General features: G+C 39.2%; 1 protein-coding gene across 1 annotated transcript; it reads right to left on the reverse strand.

Moving 5' to 3' along the window:
* Positions 1-1,719: 1,719 nt before the first annotated feature.
* On the reverse strand, positions 1,720-20,124 carry PAX4 (paired box 4). Its single transcript, XM_075205949.1, has 8 exons — positions 19,974-20,124; positions 18,273-18,403; positions 16,563-16,778; positions 14,831-14,909; positions 10,111-10,272; positions 6,689-6,771; positions 4,822-4,891; positions 1,720-2,046 (listed from the first exon to the last, which is right to left on the reverse strand). The coding sequence occupies exons 1-8, from the start codon at positions 20,122-20,124 to the stop codon at positions 1,835-1,837; spliced, it is 1,104 nt and encodes a 367-aa protein (XP_075062050.1). The 3' UTR covers positions 1,720-1,834.
* Between the last annotated feature and the right edge of the window lie 211 nt (positions 20,125-20,335).

The raw sequence follows: 20,335 nt of genomic DNA on the forward strand, positions 1-20,335 counted from the left end.
GCATCATAAAGGGAGGTGTCAAATAGACAAATCCCACCTCTTAAAGTATTTCTTTATTTAATAAATTCCCCCCTTCCTGCCACCCGTAGATTCAGTTGCCTCAGGAGTGGTACTCGACTGAGTGTCACATATACATCCATCTTCTAAATTTTTAAAAAAACGCTTCCTGAACATTTATGGTATAAGTTAAAGGGATTTTGTCGTTTATTAATCAATTGTATTAAATATCTTCCTTCCCTAATAACAGTACATCTTTCTCTGTAGAAGGGCAGATCCTAAACAGCAAATTTAAGGCTTTCAATTAGAGCTAATGTGTCAGATCTCTCCTGCTATGGAAAGACGCCAATTGCACCAAATGATTGGCAGATGTCCCAATTGTATGTAAGTGTCGGGATCTTGCTAAGTACAGTGCTCAATGGGGGTCCCAGGGATTGGACTCCCAACAAAATGCTATTATTGGTAAGGAAAGATATTTAGTAAAATTGATTTTTAAAGTGGAAAACGCCTTATTTGTACATATTTATATCGTATAATATAAATGTGATTTATAATATATAACCTGCAACCAGAGCCTTCGAAATGATCATAGAAATTACAGAACAGCCACAAGCTAGCATCATTTAGTATGAAGTCTAATTGGGATGAGAGCTTCTCATTTCCATCCTTCCCACTTCTGTGAGCATTACTCCACTACATTCCCTTACTTAATCAATCAAATAACCCTATCAACCAGATACTGATCCTGTTTCTTGGTATTCTGGATTTGTTCAACGACTAACTATATATAGTTCATATTTGTATTTTCACTATTGCACAATTCTTACTTGTTGAAGCCTCTTCTGAGAAGAGCTGGGAAGCGCTGGGATGAAGTTTATAAGATGAGATTCTATCTAACCCAAAGGGTACAGTGTCCACCATTGGTTGTCTCTGTGAAATAGCAGAAATACAGCATGCATGACTGAAACAACTGCCCTTATTTTCTGCAATGTCAATATGTCACCTGTAAAAATGTTCACTACTAATTTATTAGGGAATCATTGTTGAAATGTTATTGTTTGGTATGGCTAATCAAGTGCTGTACCAATGCTAGTAACATTTTCTCCAGTGGACGTTGTTTCTCTGTAGTCTTATAATAGATGTTTATTTATAGAGTAATCAATATGGAAACAACTATTTCATTTTAGAAAATATTTCCCTTTGGAGCCTCAGGCAATTATTATTTTAATGCCACTACCTAAATTAAGCATTTAGGATGCATATATTCTTCTGCTGCAGTGCTGGCGAGAGCTCTGTGGACGCCATAGGCGGCACTTCACCCTCGGAGCTGCCGTCACCTCCCTCCCCCACCTTGTGTGTTTCCTCTCTGCCCCCCTTCTTCTTATCTTAGCAGGCAGGAGGTGGAGAACATGGGCAGGCTGGGCTGAGAGGCCAGGGGGGCATATGTCCCCCTGGGCTGGTCCCATAGACTGGGACCTGCATTTTTTTTCCTTTTAAAGTCGAGTCTTGCCACCCGGGCTAAAATTTGCCAAGCTAGGAGTATGGTGCTAGGCTGTGCAATCATCACCCACCACTACACTTCCAGCGTATCACTGACATTGATGAGCAGCAGCCAGCAGCTTCACAGGTGAGAAGCTGTTGACTGCTTCATATCCTTGTCAGCGCTCAGTCTGGGGGCACTGCCAGGTCATTATGATACTCATTTAGTGTTTGGGAGCCCCCTATGCAGAGCCGTAACTTAGAATTCTAGCGCCCTGGGCGAGAAAGACAAATGCCGCCCCCCTAGTCCTCAATTTTAACCAAATTAACCTAAAATATTCCTAAATTGCGCCCCCCTTCAGCGTTGCGTCCTGGGCGGTCGCCCCTGTCGCACAGCCCTAGTTACGGCCCTGCCCCTATGTACTGATGCCCTAGGCTTCCCTAATGGTAGCTCCAGCCCTGTACTGCTGCCATGTCCAAATATTACCTGTAACAAAAGACACTTGCTCATCATGGAAGAATGAAATGGGTTAAGTCCAAAATGTGGAACTATTAATTCATGCCTTGAACCTGGAAAGAGACAACAAATAACTGCTATAACTAACATTACATTTTATCCTCTATAATGACAAACATGCATACCATGTATTAAACAACAAATTGAAACATTTCATATCTCTGAGTAAATATTATATTAATGCTTTTGACCCATGCAATTTTCTTAGATCAGATGTTTTATTATGGCTAAAGATAGCCTTAGAGCTTGGGCTATGTTTGGGATAGAATTTAGGACGGAGATTGGTCCAATGTTAGGAACAGAACTTTGTGCACCAGATTAGGACTTGCATATTAAGTTTGAGGATGATCTATTTCCTGATATTTATTTGTAAATATCTGATATTATCTAGAGATGAGCGGGCTCGGATTTCGCTAATCCGAGCCCACCCGAACAGTGCGGATCCGACGGGATCCGAGCACTGTTCGGGAACTTCCGGGCGCCAAATGAAGCCAAACCGAGGCTATGACATCCAAGTCTCGTGTCGGATCTCGCGAGACTCGGATCTCATAAATGCCCCGCTCGCGGCCGCCATCTTCATTCTCCCTGTGGTTAGTGAAGAGGGAGGTTGATGTGCTCTGTCCTGCTGATAACTTTACTAAAGTGGTGCTTTGTCCTGCTGAGTGCATTAGTACTTTGTCCAGTGCTCTGTCCTGCTGATTTATTTAGTCAAGTGGTGCTTTGTCCTGCTGAGTGCAGTAGTACTTTTTCCAGTGCTCTGTCCTGCTGATTCCAGTGGTGCTTTGGCCAGTGTCTGTGCTGCTGAGTCCAGTGGTGCTTTTGTCCTGTATTTGTTTCTAATAAGTCCATAGCAATTTGTTAATTAGCCAAAAATCTTTTTAAAAAAAATAAAAAAATCTCTAAAACATCTTTAAAAAAAAAGATTAAAAAAATATAAAAAAATAATTGAAAAAGTATAAAAAATATTATAGAGCAATATATTCTTGCAGTCCAAAAAAAGAGGACCTGCCATTTCTATTACTACGTTAATTGTTTCTGTAGTTCCTAAAAAGAGGAACTGCCATTTCTATTACTACGTTCATTATTTCTGTAGTTCCAAAAAAATAGGAACTGCCAGTTCTATTACTACGGTCATTGTTTGTGTAGTTCCCAAAAAGAGGAACTGCCATTTCTATTACTACGTTCATTATTTCTGTAGTTCCAAAAAATAGGAACTGCCAGTTCTATTACTACGTTCATTGTTTCTGTAGTTCCAAAAAAGAGGAACTGCCATTTCTATTACTACGTTAATTGTTTGTGCAGTCCCAAAAAAGAGGAACTGCGGCCTTAACAGCTATGTTGGTGTTAGACGTCCATCCGGTGTCTGCCATCTGTGCAGTGGAATTTAGACCAGTTGGAGGAGGTATTGTGGGCCCGGTACCAAATTGGGTACCAGGGCCACTCCACTACGCAGTCCAGATAGCTGCGTATCAGATATTAAACTACATTCAGTGTTGGGGCCAAATCCAAAAATAATTAAAATGCACTGTCATGATCGAAAACAAGAGGTATTAACACGCTAGAACTCCACCCTGTATATGCTGCAGAGGATGTAGGAGCAGCCATATGTGCAGTGGAATTTAGAACAGTTGAGGGAGGTATTGTGGCCCCGGTACCAAATTGGGCCCACTCCACTACGCAGTCCAGAAAGCTACCTCGGTGCAACGTTTTGGACTAAAAACAATATTGTGAGGTGTTCAGAATAGACTGGAAATTAGTGGAAATGATTGTTATTGAATGTTATTGAGGTTAATAATAGCGTAGGAGTGAAAAGAAACCAAAAAACTGGATTTTAGCACTTTTTATGCTTTTTTAAAAATAAATCAGAACCCAAAACCCTAAATCAGAACCAAAACCTTTCGTCAGGTGTTTTGGCAAAACAAATCAGAACCCAAAACCTCAAGCTAATCAGAACCCAAAACCCAAAACACTAAAAGTGGCCGGTGCACACCCCTAATATTATCAAACCCATTAATACATGTGTAAAATCTGTTCCATGCCATTTTTAATAGGCATTATAATACATTTTAAACAAACTAAAGTACAGAGGAAAATTACAAAATGGAGTTATCAGTACTGGCATTTGTAAATTTAAATGAGCAGAGTGCACTACACATGCATGTTCCGAAAGAAATATCATCAAACATTGTGTATGCAAAATAGTATTGTAGTAATATTATAGTATTGTGTTTTTGGGAAAACAATGATGTGGTTTTTTTTTTATACATCCCATCATTGCAATCCTGAAGAATTTTACAGTAAATGTAGGCGATAGTACCACTCATGTATTCTTCCTTACAATGAATCTATTATGTGTGGATCTCCTTACAAATTAATAAATGCGCTGTCATGTCTTGGAACTGCCATGTGTTATATATGGGATTATGCACTCTACTGTAATTTAAATGGAAAGTAGAAGACACTCAAGCCAAGTGATTTTATATAGGTATATATACTGTAAATTATAAGGATATTATAAATCACTGAAGGCATGAGGTAGACTGAATTCTTAAATACAGTTTATAATCTCATCATCGATCTTCAGGGCAAATACTAAAATTTAAATTAATTTACAGTGGGGGTGCATTATTCCTTATAATACAAAATCTTTGTTAATAACCATTGAGGTGATGACATTTGCGCATTATAAAGTAATATTCCAGGTTTTACTAAGGCAGCTATAAATATATACCATGTACAGAAGAATAATGTATATATGTACTGTATGTTTTACTGAACACATCTATACAAATAAAGCATCTGACCATTAAATAAAACAGACCCCACACCTGAAAATTGTGCATCCCGTTTCATTTTTTCTTCTCTCCTCCACTTTGCTCTTCTGTTTGAAAACCAAATCTAAGAGAAGGAAAAACAAAAAACAATTTTATTTGTCTGTGCCTACTATGTGCAATACAGCTTTGCGTATTACTTAATAAGAATTACCCACCCCATTGATCTCATAGCTTCACAGTTACGGAACAGAAGGCATATGGCAGTGAATAAGGAATCTTATGTATGGCTTCAATTTGACCCAAACATTATCCTGTAGCTCTAGCTGTGGCACTTTCGTTCTATCACCAGTGGTGTAATAAAGGCAGGTCAAGCCATGTGGAAGTCTTGGCTTTTATTGTTTCTGTAATGACAACTGCACAAAGCCACTTCTCTTGTTCTGCATACTGGGATATTTGACAATCATATATTCACGATTCCTGTCCATAATTTCATGTTATTTAAATATTAACCTTTTCTGCATGTTAATTTTCATATCAGCCTCACCTGCATTTAAACCGCATCCAATGTTTTGAATTGTACTGTATTGTAAAATGCTTATCTCCGTGACTGTTATTTAGTTTTAAATTGCTGTATATAGCTGTATCTCTCACATACAGTATTAATTTCACTATTTTTATCTCATGGTAACATTGTCTATTTATCAGATCATTACACTTAATTGTTTGAGGTTTTCAGTGTATTAAGAAAGGGTGTTTCAAGAGTATAATGTCCACCCCTTTGTTAAAACATAAGATAGCCTCTGGGACCTCGCATTGCCCCCTTAATAGCAGCAAGGTCACTGTCACCATTTAAATTGACGTCAATGTGAGTGCCGCTATGAAAGGGAATTCATCAGAGAAAATAACTTTACCCCAGTCCTCAGCAGTCCAATCCTGTACCTTCTGCAGAATATCAGTCTGTCCCTGATGTTTTTCCTGGAGAAAAGTGGCTTCTTTGCTGGCCTTCTTTACACCAGGCCACTCTCCAAAAGTCTTTGCCTCACAGTACGTGCAGATACACTTACACCTGACTGCTGCCACTCCCGAGCAAGCTCTGCACTGGTGGAGCCGCGCAGTTGAATCAACGGTCCTGGCTCTTGCTGGACGTTCTTGGGTGCCTTGGAGCCTTCTTCACAACTATTGAACCTCTCTCCTTGAAGTTCTTGATGATCCGATAAATGTTTGATTTAGGTGCAATCTTACTACCAGCAATATCCTTGCCTGTGAAGCCCTTTTTGTGCAAATCAATGATGACTGCACGTGTTTCCTTGCAGGTATCATCATCATCTTCATTTATTTATATAGCGCCACTAATTCCGCAGTCTGTTGTTCTAACTCAATTAGCATTACAGAGTGATCTACAACCTTGTCCTCGTCAACACTCACCTGTGTTAACGAGAGAATCACTGACCTGATGTCAGCTGCTCCTTTTGTGGCAGGGATGAAATGCAGTGGAAATGTTGTTTTTGGGATAGAGTTCATTGTCATGGCAAAGAGGAACTTTGAAATTAATTGCAATTCATCTGATCACTCTTCATGACATTCTGGAGTATGTGCAAATTGCCATCATAAAAAGTGGAAAATATTATTTGTGTAATTCTCAAAACTTTTGGCAATGACTGTATACACATTTCCAGACAAAAGCAAAAATAGGTATCATGGACCATGCACTTGCAATAACTTGTAGTCTAAAGTGTTTTTTTTACTTTTGCAGAAAACATTATATTTATGTGTTTGTGTTTAATTTATGGGTTACCTTACATGCTAAATTTATAGGAATTTCTTATAGTACTTTCCCCACAGTTTTCTCAATAATGTTTCATTCATTCATTTTGTAGACCAAATGCAAAGATCATTGAATATTGACATATAATACACGCACTCTGATGGTGACTTCAGGAAGTCCAGTCTCAGCAGCAAGTTTCTCCCTGGTGGTCATATCTGGATACTGTACACGTTGAAACTCTGTAGTTAACAATAGCAAACAAGAGATAGATGAGCTATCTTGTTTAAGTAGGCTGTGCACTTTAAAGTGCAGTATTATATATATTATAGTATAGAATGTGAAAGAAAGAACTTACATACATGCAATGCTGACTGTCTGGCAAAATGTGATAACTAACTAACCAGTGCAATTTTGAAAAAATAAAAGTAATTTATCAACAGCAAACCGTTCAAGCTGCAGTACATTTCTGTTTGCTCAAATAGGCCTGATTGCCCACATCTCGTATAGCAAAGAGCACACTCACAGTGCATTCTAATTCCATATTTTGGAACTGTCCGTGTAAACAAATTCTAGCCAATCTTTTGGGGGTCCAGCTGGAAATGCTCATTGTAAAAGTAACAAATCCAGTCTTTTACCACTTTCTGATCAACTTTTCAGTTTTCTCCTAAACTATTACTCAGTTTAGCCTAATTTATATCTTTAATTATAAGAGTAAGAAGACATTGGGACATTATTGCATGTGTCACTCTTGGCTATCCCACCATTAGGTATTTTGAGGGCATCTAAAACACTTAATGAGTAACATAATATTTCTCATTCATCATCATTGTTTATTTTGTAGGTGTCACAAACTTTGCAGCATTGGACTGTCAGAGATACACATCATACAAAATACAATTAAACAGAAGAAAAGAAACAATACAGACTAGGTTTATGAAGGAGGTGCAGCAGTTAGACAAAAGGTAGAGTGGATCCTGCTCGTGAGAGCTTACAGTCTAGAAAGAGAGAGGGCAATGCTGAGACAATAGGAGAGGTACTTAGAGTGGACATGGGACTGTAGCTGCTAGAATATGCAAAGGGCAGTGTCGGAATGGGGCATGAAGGGCACACCGGGGGACTGCAACGCTAGGGGCCCACAAGAGGGGGTGTGTCCAGCCATCATAGAGGTGAAACCAAACACTAGAGGGGGAGTGGTCAGCCCACGAAGGACAGCTAGCACCATAATGTAGTATATAAACAATATACAGTCTTGACCTGCCCCTTAGATTGGGCAGAACAGTCACCAAAAATCAGGATTGTCCCACTAGACTCAGAACATTTGACAGACTGACCTACCTGTTCTTGTCACTTTCACCACTGTGGCTGCTGGTTTCTTTAGTTGCGGCTTGTCTGAATCCTGGAATTTTGGAGACCCTATTTGGAAAAAAAATGGGTACATTTGGAAAATTCCAATCAGCCCAGCATTAAATATATAGGACCCACAATTAATACGTAGGCCTTCTTCCAGCCCCAGCATTAAAGTAATAGTTTCCCATTTAATAAATAAACCTATTTCCCTCCCTCCAGACAGCCCCAGTAATAAATTAATAGCATTTACATATAATAAATATACCTAATTCCCGCAACAGTCACTGCCATTAAATAGTTCATATTCACATTTAATAAAAAGACCTCATGCTCCTCAAATTCAGCCCCACATTCAATTAATAGCCCCCAAACCACCCCTCTTAAATTAATAGTTCCCACTATAAAATTAAATTGCCCCACCATCACCCCACAAACAAAATAGCACCTATTAGTTAGCCACCACCTACCATACACACATTACATTGCCACAAGCCTGCTGTGCCATCACACACACATTACTGTGCCCCTTCATTACCATTCTGTGCCTCCTTATGATCACACTGTGCCCTCCATTCTGCTTTGGCCCCCCTTCACACTCTGCCATGCTGCTTTAGCCCCCCTTCACACTCTGCCATGCTGCTTTGGCCCCCCTTCACACTCTGCCATGCTGTCTGGGCTCTCCGTTCACTCTTTGGCATGCTGTCTGTGCTCCCAATACAATCTCTGACATGCTGTCTTGTGCTCCCCCTTCACTCTCTGCCATGCTATCTGTGCTCCCCCTTCACTCTCTGCCATGCTGTCTGCGCTCCCCCTTCACTCTCTGCCATGCTGTCTGCGCTCCCCCTTCACTCTCTGCCATGCTGCCTTTACTCCTCCTTGCTTCCGTTCCTTCACGTACCTTTTCTATTGGCTTCTTGCCAACTCCTCTCTGCGCCGCTCCTCACTGAACATTCAGTGCGAACGGAGCAGAGAGGAGGGGCGTCGGCGCTGCTGTCACGTGAATATTTTTTTTTTTTTAGTCACCTGCTCCCTACACCAATGAAGAGGGGGACAATCAGGGTCGGGGCTTACCAGGGAATACCCCAGCCCCCGGCGGCCCAGTCCGACCCTGGCAAAGGGTATAGTATCAGGTGGGGGTAGGTTAGACTATAGTGAAAAGGTGGGTTTTGAGAAAATATTTGAAAGATTATTGACTGGTCAGGCAGGGTTGGGTGTTCCATATGTGGGAAGCACACAAAAGTCTTGGAGCTGGAATGGAGAGGTGATTACAAGAGAGGATGACAGATGCAGGTCAGAGGCAGATTGAAGAGGATGAGCGGAATCTCAGTGTTTTTATTTTCCCTGCAGTGCCCTTGCATATAATGCTAGCCACCCGTACATTAATATAACATAAACCGAATAAACCCCTTTCCTTATTGTCTTACAATGGGGAAGAGGGGTGAGTATTTAATTATTTATGTTTATTTCAGTGCTACGTATAATGCTGTTTGTTATTGGTTTTGATAATGTAATGGAACAAGGACTCGTGCTACTTACCATTATACTGGGATCCCCTAGGGTGGCAATTTTTCCACTCCATAGATACCCATATTTTTCATTACCCTGATGTCCACATGCCGGGGTGCCAGTAAGAGTACCAGCACTTTTCAGTGCCGATCTGGTAGTCTTTAAGTGATAGACATCCAGTTTTTTGTGGACTCCCCCATATGGGTTCCAGCCCAGTGCTGACCAGCTATTTGTTTCCACAATAGCAGAAGTCGGCTGGCTCATTGCCCGTGGTTTTAGTGGGAACCAGCCTTGGTTGCCTACAGCTGGATCTGGTTAATGAATTTGTAGGGGGCCATGCTTCCTGATTCTATTTATATATTTTTAATATTTTCAACTTCTATTTATTTCAGTAGCCCATTTATTTCAATTTTGTTTCAGATTGTAGCGCACACCCTGGAAACCCCACTGAATGGGCTATTGAAATGAAGGAGAAATGCTCCTTGCTGCTTACATCTGGATGCATTGTCAAACAGATGTGAATGCGTCCAGCACATATCAACTGTGGACATAACGCATATGAGCTACATATCATACGCATAGCATTTATATACAATTTCACATGTTGTTTGCTTTTGTATTTTTGACTCTGTAATGTCAGTGGTCACAAAGCCTACAACAAGAAATTCTTTATGTGTGGTTTATACTTTCCAGTGAAAATTGGAATATATAAGAAATTAGTCTACCACCTTTTTCTAGGATGTCTGTTTGATCAGTAGAAAATATAGTCCTGCTGCGATGATGGTTGCTTTGTGGGGATGCACTAGACTGAGCTTCAGCATTACTTGCACAAAGGTCTTCACCTGGAATTTTCACATTGGTTACATCCAGAGGAACTGCTGGAGATCCTAAATAAAGTATAGATTTATGTTTAGGGTTATGTCACTACTGGGAACATATTACTTTCCATAATTAACACTTACAGATCAAACAAAAAAGTGCATGTGGTTTGTATAAGTCAATCTGTAAATGGTGCTGTTCCCACCAATTACACAAACCTGAATGATTATTTGCAACAATTATTTTTTAATATTCCTCAGAATAACATCAAGAGTTCTGTTATTAGAATAAAAGCACATGGGGCCTGATTCATTAAGGAACGTAAATCCCGTTATGTGCCGTATATTGTGTGAAATTGCTCTATGTATGCTCAGAAATGGACTCCAGTGAACACAAGTGCATGCAATTCATCTTGGAACGCAAAGGACACTTCCGACTGCCTATGATTTCAGGGAAGGGACATATGCACATAGGCCCATGTCCTGTAAGGATGTACCAAGGTTGAGCGCACACATAGCCGTCGAATTTAAGCTCTGGGCACCTATCAGGTACGTGGTTTTTTTTAGCTGTATCACTTACACCAGCTACAGGACAGGTGTAAATGCCGATTGATAGGGATGACGGTCGTGTTTGCATGCCAGAACATGCATTTAAGAGCACCCGTAAAGATACATTTTATGTACAGTAGGCATTAATAATATCTTAAAAAATTTATTTTATGTCAAAATATATACCGTTTTTCAAATGTAAATACATTGTTATAAATTATTATAGTATTAACAGGTGTTAATGTATTTAATATTTTTTTTTTTAGCTGTCTGTTCTGATGGGACTTTATATATACATATGCATTGTGAGTATCCAGCAGTGTGTTGTGTCCTTTCCATACAACAAGTTCCATATAGGTAGAACTATAAAAAAAAAAAAATTGCGTTAACTTTGCATTTCTCAATGAATCAGGCCCTTGGTGGTGTGACCTTGAGGTTCAATCCACATGGCCTATTTTGTAGCATTTACAAATTGATATCCATTTCTGTAGTAGAGCATGACATGCTGCATAGAAAACAACTATCCTTTTATATTTGTTACAAAGTTGCCCTTATGACAGGCCACCATTTAAGTTTACAAAGCTTCTTAGTGTATTGTAAACTTTCAATTTTGGTACTAATATTCCTAGTATATATTATAACTAGCATAATAATTTAATTCACTTTATCACAAACTGCAGCATACACGTTCTGAATGTGTTTGAATGTTTTTTCTCCAGAAATAGATGTTACCGACAGAAAAAACTGCTATTCAATGGCAGAAAATGTTTACTTTTTAAAACATCCTACTGCTCAGATGTTTCATTAAGTGACAACTCTTATACATTCTCATATGCAATACTGTGCAAAAGGTTTAGGCAGGTGTGTAAAAAATGCTGCAAATTAAGAATGCTTTCAAAAAATAGAAGTGTTAATAGTTTATTTTTTTATCAGTTAACAGAATGCAAAGTAAATGAACAGAAGAGAAATCTAAATCAAATCAATTTTTGGTGTGACCACCCTTTGGGTCATTGAGCAATGGAAGAAGGAGGTCTGGTCTGATGAAATCACATTTTCTTTTACATCATGTGGAAGGCCGGTTGTGTGTGTTTCGTTTATCTGGGGAAGAGATGGCACCAGGGTGCATTATGGGAAGAAGGCAAGCCGGCAGAGGCAGTGTGATGCTCTGGGCAAATATCCTGCTGGGAAACCTTGGGTCATGGCATTCATGTGGATGTTACTATGACACGTACCACCTACCTAAATATTGTTGTAGACCAAGTACACCCCACCATGGTAAACATATTTCCTGATAGCAGTGGCCTCTTTCAGCAGTAAAATGTGTCCTGCCACACTGCAAAAATATGTTCAGGAATAGTTTGAGGAACGTGACAGAGTTCAAGGTGTTGATTTGACCTCGAAATTCCCCAGATCTCAATTCGATTGATCATCTGTGGGAGGTGCTGGAAAAACAAGTCTAAGTCATGGAGGGCCCCACCTTGCAACTTACAGGACTTAATGGATCTGCTGCTAACGTCTTGGTGCCAGATACCACAGGACACCTACAGAGGTCTTGTGGAGTCCATGCCTTGACAGGTCAGAGCTGTTTTGGTGGCAGATGGGGACCTACACAAAATTAGGCAGATAGTTTTAATGTTGTGGCTGATCAGTTTATATACTTGTTCATTAGATACACTCTCTTACAGAGTTATCTGACATGTACCTCTTCTGCATGCAGTGCATATGCACTCATCTGCATAAGCCCCCCCTACCCTTCCCCCTAACCATTCCTTCTCCCCATAATTTTATCTCCACTCCTCTATTCTGGCAGATTCAGAGAGCATAAGTAAGTGTTTTTTGTTGTTTTTTTTTGGGGGGGGGGGGGGGGGGGGGGTTGGTGTGAGTGTGTATTAATGTTATCTAAGGTGTGTAGTACCGTTATCTTTTTGTGTGTGTTTTAATCTTATTTTGGGGTGTATTAATGTTATCTTGGGGGTGTATTAATGTTATCTAGGCTAATTTGAGTGTGTATTAATGATATCTGAGGAGGTGTATTATGCATGTGTATGTATTAATGGTATCTGGGTGGCGTGTGTGTATTGATGTTATTTGGGTGTGTGTGCGCACATGTGTATTAATGTGATCTGACAGATGTGTATTAATGTTATTTGAGTGGGACGAACTAGTATCTTGTCAATTACCATGTCGTCAATGGCAACTTGTCAATGCAGACAAATTCTCACCACCTCTGGCTTACTGAAGATCTGTTTCAGACCATTACTGCTTGACAGTAACCAAAAGCCTGTGATTAGATAACAGTGTAGGCTGCTGTTTGTTAGTTACTTTAACAACAGACAAGTACTTACCAGAAGAGGGAGCTTCAGTAAGCCTGAGGAGGTGAGAAATTGACTGCTTCTTGTACATGGGAGTCCTAATTTTTTTTGCTATGGAGCCCATAAGTGTCTAGTTAAACCTTTGCAAACAGGTTACATTTACAACATGCATTTTGATTTTAACCTATGGGTAATAGATAATTGGATTTTAAGTTTTAGTTTTCTACAGACTTCACTCTTCTGTTGCTGATAATGAAGATGTGCTTCCATTAGCAACTTTTGTAGCAAGGGAAATAATTAAAGGAAAAGTATCACATCCCAGGGAATCATGCCAAAATTTTCAAATAATAAAATATTTGCATTTTTTGTTTATTTAGTCAACCTGTTTTTATTGAAGCATTATTATTAACATGAGGTGGCCAAAAACCTGAATCAAATATGTCTAGTATTCATTACATGGGCGTCACAAAGCTCCTAATTCAGCACTTTTGTCAGGGCAGTTACTTCTCATCTTAAATCATTAACCTAGGATGGGCTTTTACAGAATTAAGGAAGGATGTACACAAAGATGAAAATAATATACAACAGCACAATTCACCCTATTTTAAATGATACTATTTCACTTTAATTACCGAAACTGTGAAAGAAAACTATATGTAACATATCCAATAAATACAATTATAGATAAATAAAAATGTTCTTGTCTCCTTCCAACACATTCCACAGCATAAATAAACTCTGACTGACACTCACACAAATTATATTGGTGTCATGCACTCAAACAAAAATACATTGGAGGTCACACAGAATTAATGCTGCCTTAACCCATAAGAGAATCCAAACTCACAAATTATGTGTGCCCACTAGCGTTTCTACCTTAACTTGTTCGCACAGTAAAGTGTATTGTACACCAATGTGTAATTACTGTATAAGTTATGTTAAAACAATTAAAAAATACCTTATCAGTGTCTCATGCATACTTTGATAGCTGTCATACCATCTATGTAATGTATACGCCAGCATCTTTCCATTTAAAACTCTACAACTACCAGTACTGTATGTAGTCATAGATTACTAGTATTGTATTTAATCCCAATATATGAGCTCTAAAAGTGTTATTTATGGAATGCAAAACATGCTCCTCCCATAGCGCATGCATCATTCGCTCCTGTTTTTGCACAAGTGTGCCAGGTATTAAGTAACCCAAATACATTTTGCTTATGGAAATTGCAGTGTTTGCAGGAGTTCAAAATTTGTAATCTTCTTGTTGGAGGAGCCAGCCAGTAAGTTCCTTGCTGAATGTTCCCAGTAATGCAATAATGAGAACTGTGTTTATTTAAATGAGATCAAACTGGTGGAGAAAACACATTTGCAGAAGCGCTGCATGGTTAGCAGGAGAATGAAGAATATTTTTCTCCCCGCAAAAGGGATTGAACTTCACACATCCACAGAGGTAATGGAAACCAGGTTGCAATCTATACAGTACTTTCTATGGCATCTTTTTGCAATTTCTAGGTGTACCTTACACTGTGGAAAGACATTTTTAGGTACATTTCGTCAAATGTAATTACAAAGATTCAAAAACACAAACATGACACCTGTAATAAGGACAGTCCTAATGTCTCCTCACTCATAATTAATTTAGACATAAATGAAGCTAAGCTAAACAGTAGTTAAAGTGATCCTACAGTGGTAATAGGCTCCTCCTGGCACATTTCTACAATCCCCAAAACTGTAATGTAGGGTAAGTAAAAGATACTGCTCACCTGGACTCGCTGGCTCCAAAGGAGAAGGGAAGTTCAATGTCAATATTAGATTCCTTAAGACTCTATTTATAGATGACACCTTGATAAAGGAGAATTTTAGTTAAACCATTTTTTTTTATTTATTGAAGCATCTGTTATGTCATTAAATCCATATTTTAAGAAATTAATTAAATTATAACTAAAAAGTGATTGCATTGCGTAATGTATTTACTTAATTATTGCTCTGATTCATTTAACTCTATTTTATAGTCTGTCAATGTGGAGCTGAAGTCCAAGGAGGGCACCCAGACACCAGCCATTGGACTGAGGTACCCCGCCACCACTACTCTGTTACCTAATCACAGGCTATTGGTTACTGTCAAGCAGTCATGGTCTGAAAACTAGACAGATATTCAGTAAGCCAAAGGTGGTAAGAATTTGTCTGCATTGACAAGTTGCCATTGACGACATGGTAATTGACAAGATACTAGTTTGTCCCATCCAAATAACATTAATACACATCTGCCAAATCACATTAATACACATGTGCGCACACACACCCAAAAAACATTAATAGCCACTCACCCCCAGATACCATTAATACGCACACATTCCTCTCCTGGATAACATTAATACACCTCCCCAGATATTATTAATACAAACTCACATAAGCCTAGATAACACTAATACAGCCCTGAGGTAACATTAATACACAAAGCATGGGTGAATCCTATGTACATAATCGTATCTCGTACCAGAGGGTATAGCGAAAGCACTTTAAAACCTAGAGGGGAAGAGTTTCAATAACACTTTCCCATGATTCGAAAAACTTTTGCACGTATTTTACCTTTTGTAGCAACACTTCAAGCCAGTCCATTTTAAATACATGAAAAAGTTTCTCCTGGAATAGCGAGAAGGACTGAAAGCGCCCTGGACCTACATTTTAAGTATGCTTTTCTGTGCGGCTGCAGATACGGCCAGTAAGAGTTTTTTGTACATTTTGAGGTTTTAGTGATGCTGGGCAAAATGGTAAATATTGCCCATTCCAGATTTGGGGGTAGACTGGTAACTAGGCGGTCATAGGCAAACCTCCAAACCCAGGTCCAAAATGCATGCTTGGCGGACATTTCCACAAGAAATAAACAAGGTACATCATAGGGGCCCATATTTTGAGCAAGAGTGATCGTCTAATATTTCATCATCATCATCATTTATATAGCGCCAACATATTCCGTAGCACTTTACAATTGGGGACAAACATAATAAACTAATAAACAAACTGGGTAAAACAGCCAAAGAGGGGAGAATTATTTCAGTGATGTAAATGTCAGCAGAGCTAGGTTCTGTAGTAAATATTTAAAAAAGTTCTCCAGGTACATGACTCATGCTAGAATTTTAATTGAATCCAATGGTGAATAAAGTAAAGTTTCCATAGAAAGAGTTATCTAAAGGGAATCATCATATGTGCCAGCTCTGTGGGTGCTTGAGCACCCCCCGGTATTCATGCTGCCACTAACCATGTCTATGCATGGCATCTAAAAAAGTTGTCTCTTATGAACTTTTAAACTAAATGCAAGGTAACTCAAAATTGGATAACACAACATTAAGTCTGTGATAAGTCACTCCCCAAAGGGTGGTTCATGTGTCAGAAGAAAAAAAACAGCACCTTGCAGTAACGTATGCATGATATTTGTGGGTAGTTGTTTTGTTCTGTGTGTGTGTGTGTGTGTGTGTGTTTACATTTAATACTCACACTAGGAATCTTATCTTCAGGGCAGACCCTGTCAGTAAGTAACTTCTCCCGGATCTCCCAGGCAAAGATCGATGGATGCTCCCACTTCAGTTGAGCAATCTTCATTACAACTTTGGGGGTAGCCAATCTAGGTTTGCTTCCCCCTATTGCCTTGGGCTCCACAAACCCTGTTTGGTAATAGCGACCCAAAATTTTGCTGACACAGCCATTGGACACCTGCAACATGACAAATATGAAATTCATTTTTGTCAGATCTAGGAACAGTTATGCCCAGTTTTGGTCTGAAAGTAACCCATAATCATCATGGGGGAAATCTAATTTACATGTATTTTCTCCGCTACTATTGGTCATGACCAATAGTTCATCTATAAAAGATACTTACACAAAGAAAGGAGTAAAAGTGACTTACATATTTAAAAAGAATTATACTAATCTAAAGTCATTTTAGTTCATAGGAATTAAAATGTATGTAAATGAGGCAAATTGAGCTCAAATTAAATACCTGAAATACAATAAGTATTTCTTATAGAAAACAATGTAATTTATATAGAATTGGCATACACATTTTTTTGTTGTTTTTTTATACTACACCAAATAAATGATACTCCATCATTAAAGTGTCATCCACAGTTGAAAATTTTGGTAACATGAGGGATTTTTTTTTACAGAAATAAATTACATAATTATGCATTGTATTGAGGGAAAGGTCCATTTTGCTATAACATCTCATCTTTCTCATCAGGCCTTCCATTTAGCAAAGAGTGGTGGGGGAGGGTCTGACGATGAGGACCCTCGTGCACTGTGTTTAAGAGCTTCTATGGGCGAATTCAATTGTTAAAAAATCCACTTGATGTTCTAATTGAATCCAATGGTGAGCAAAGTAAAGTTTCTATAGAAAGAGTTACGTCGTGGCCAATTGAATTTGCCCCTATGTGACAGACATGGACAAGCTCACTCACAGTATACTGAGAGCTCACAGTGCTATTGGCTTGTGTTGACTTCTGGAGTTAGGTAAATGAGGATGAGAAGGGCCCAAGAAATGGGTCTTGCCCCTATTTGCTACAAGACAGGCTATTTAAGAAGGAGGGGAAATTCTTCAAAAAAAAACCCAAAACCATTACTATTATTTTTACTGTACATTCTTTTATTTACCCCCCCCCCCCCCAAAAGGAGTTGCTTAGTAAGTAATCTACATGTTATTTTATAGAATATAATTACACAGCAGGGATTGTATGGCAAAAATTGAGAAAACAAAGAAAAAAAATCAGCCTTACAATACTTTTTAGAGTATAGTGTATTGTTTTCTTAAAACATATTACACTTTTTTTTACTCTATTATTCCACAAAGTTATTGCTATAGAATAATGCCCAATAAAGCAAAAGAAGACAGTGGCAGAATTACAGTGCATGCAGGGGGTGCAGCACAGAGGGAAGGGGGGCTTGGCAATGCTGGTATCTCCCCCTCAGAGGGCCCAGCAGGATCCCATACACCCCTGGGGACCCCACATTATCTCCCAACACTGCTGCTCTGGAGTCCTCTTCTCTTCCGGGCATGTTCAGAAGAGGGCCCTTCTCTGCATTGTTTAGAGTAGGGGGGTCCCTGAGGATACATCGGCAACACCAGCCCCTACCCAAGTTTTGCTATGGGATCAGATGTTCCCAAGTTCTGCCCCTTAAAGGAGAGACTAGATTGCAGATATATAAACTTACCTGCAAGATCCTGGAGATGTCACATGCCCTTACCCCACTTGATGCCAGTTCTATTATCCTATTTCTCTTACATGTAGGGAGAGGACGCCCATTTACAAACAACCCACCTAGCTGGTTTACACTGCTCACACCTGGAAAACACAGAGAAGAGAGAGCGAGAGAAAGAAAAAGAGATATGAATTAACAGTTTATATGTTGATCACACTGTTCAGAAAAAAACTTCTAATCATTTCAATGTAAACAGTTGCTAATTAAATAATTCCTTTTGATAATCATTAAGAATAAACCTTGTTGATTTTTCCACAATAACACAAAAATATTACCACATTTCAAAGCAAAACAATTGTTAGTAGAAATGGAATGGAAGAATAAAATTAATTGTGCACCTATATAAATCATCTAATTAGATTTTTACAGGAAAGGAAGTTTCATTACGACATCAACCGCCGGACAAAACTGCCATGTGTGAGGCCAGCTAAACATGGTCGTTTACAAAGGTATGTCGCAGTGTGAAGGTTGTACAGAAGCTATAATGTTTTGAAACCAAGCTACTACTTTTGTAGTACATTTACCGTATGGTTGACAAGATGTTTTTTTTGCAAAAACTAGGACTTGCTCGTAGAACAGTCACATCCAGGGTGGTTGCGCGGTTCTATATGGATTGTGAAATATTTGAAAATATGAACCTCTGGCATGAGTTGCTAAAACAACACATGTTATAGAACAGTGTGCCTGCTTCAATTTAGTGAAGTCCAGGGGGTAAATGTATCATACCCCGTTTTTTTCAACTTGCGGGAGATCGGCATCTTTGCAGCTAAAATTTAATGGAACGATGGCTTGTAAAGGCAAGTTTGCCTTTACAAGCCATCGCCCCCTTTAAATTTTAGCTGTGAAGACGCCGATCTCCCGCAAGTTGAAAAAACCGGGGTATGATACATTTTTCCCCAGGTGTGCATGTTGTACATATAGATAAAATTGATTCATAAGATTCCATAGTATCCTGAGTGATCAAACAGGAGGTAATAAGGACAGCAGCCACCTAGGGGATATAGGGGAATGCGATAAGGGATTTTGTTCTCATATCAACAAGGATTGTGATCTGAGACAAAAATATGAGTTTCACTGTAGACTTCCTGTCATTGTGAAAGCCAAATGAATGTTAGTGCCAGTTACTAACTGTGCCATTTTATTTATTTATATATATATATAATATACATATTTATCTATCTATCTAATCATTATTTCTTGTTTACCGTGCTGATGACATGATAATATTAATAGTAATGAGACAAATAAATAATCAAAATGTGCTACAGTAGCACCCCCATTTCATTTTATGCCACACAGTATTGCCCCCAAATCATATTATGCCACATAGCTGTGCCACCAGTTTAATTTCAAACATATGTAGGCAGTTTATGTGTGACTCACCTCACCTTACCTCACACATCATCAGTTCCGAAACAGAACCTGAAAGTAGTTGCTGTGCATGTGCAGTAGCTGCTTTTTGGCCAACTTCGGCTTTTGTAAAGCAGCTTCGGCATGCCAGAAAAAACTGATCAGTGTGCCATGGGTGGCACAGAGTGATGTAAAAGGTCAAGATTATAACATATTTCACAGAAAGCGTTAATAAGCATTCTATGATTATCTCACTCGCTAACTTCCATCCCATTTTACTTCTGGACTATGCCTCTAAATTACTTGAGCGGGTTGCTGTAAACGCCTCATCAGGCACCTCACTGACATCTTCCTCATTGACCCTCTCCAATCTGGCTTCCGTCCTCTCCACTCCCTTTAAACTGCCCTGGCCAAAGTTACAAACAACCTTTTCTCGGCTAAATCTAGGGATCATGGCTCCCTGCACATCTTGCTGGACCTCTCTGTGGCCTTCGATCACCCCCTCCTGCTGCAGACCCTTCTCTCTCTCGCTTGGTTCTCCTCATACCTCGCCAACACGCCTTCTCTGTTTACACTTCGCTTCCAATTACGTAACATCTCAGAATCCAACTCTTCCTATCTCAGGATGCCACCAAAACCATTATCCATGCACTCATCATTTCCCA

The sequence above is a fragment of the Mixophyes fleayi genome, chromosome 4 (assembly GCF_038048845.1).
Source record: "Mixophyes fleayi isolate aMixFle1 chromosome 4, aMixFle1.hap1, whole genome shotgun sequence".
In the NCBI taxonomy this organism is placed as follows: domain Eukaryota; kingdom Metazoa; phylum Chordata; class Amphibia; order Anura; family Limnodynastidae; genus Mixophyes; species Mixophyes fleayi.

Coding starts and splice junctions, on each gene's coding strand:
- PAX4 (XM_075205949.1), bottom strand. CDS start 20,124: ATGATCCCTAGATTTAGCCGAGAAAAGGTTGTTTGTAACTTTGGCCAG. Junction 18,404..19,973: donor GTTTACAGCAACCCGCTCAA/GTAATTTAGAGG, acceptor TGTGTTTTCCAG/GTGTGAGCAGTGTAAACCAG. Junction 10,273..14,830: donor TTTGGAGCCAGCGAGTCCAG/GTGAGCAGTATC, acceptor TACTTTATTTAG/GATCTCCAGCAGTTCCTCTG.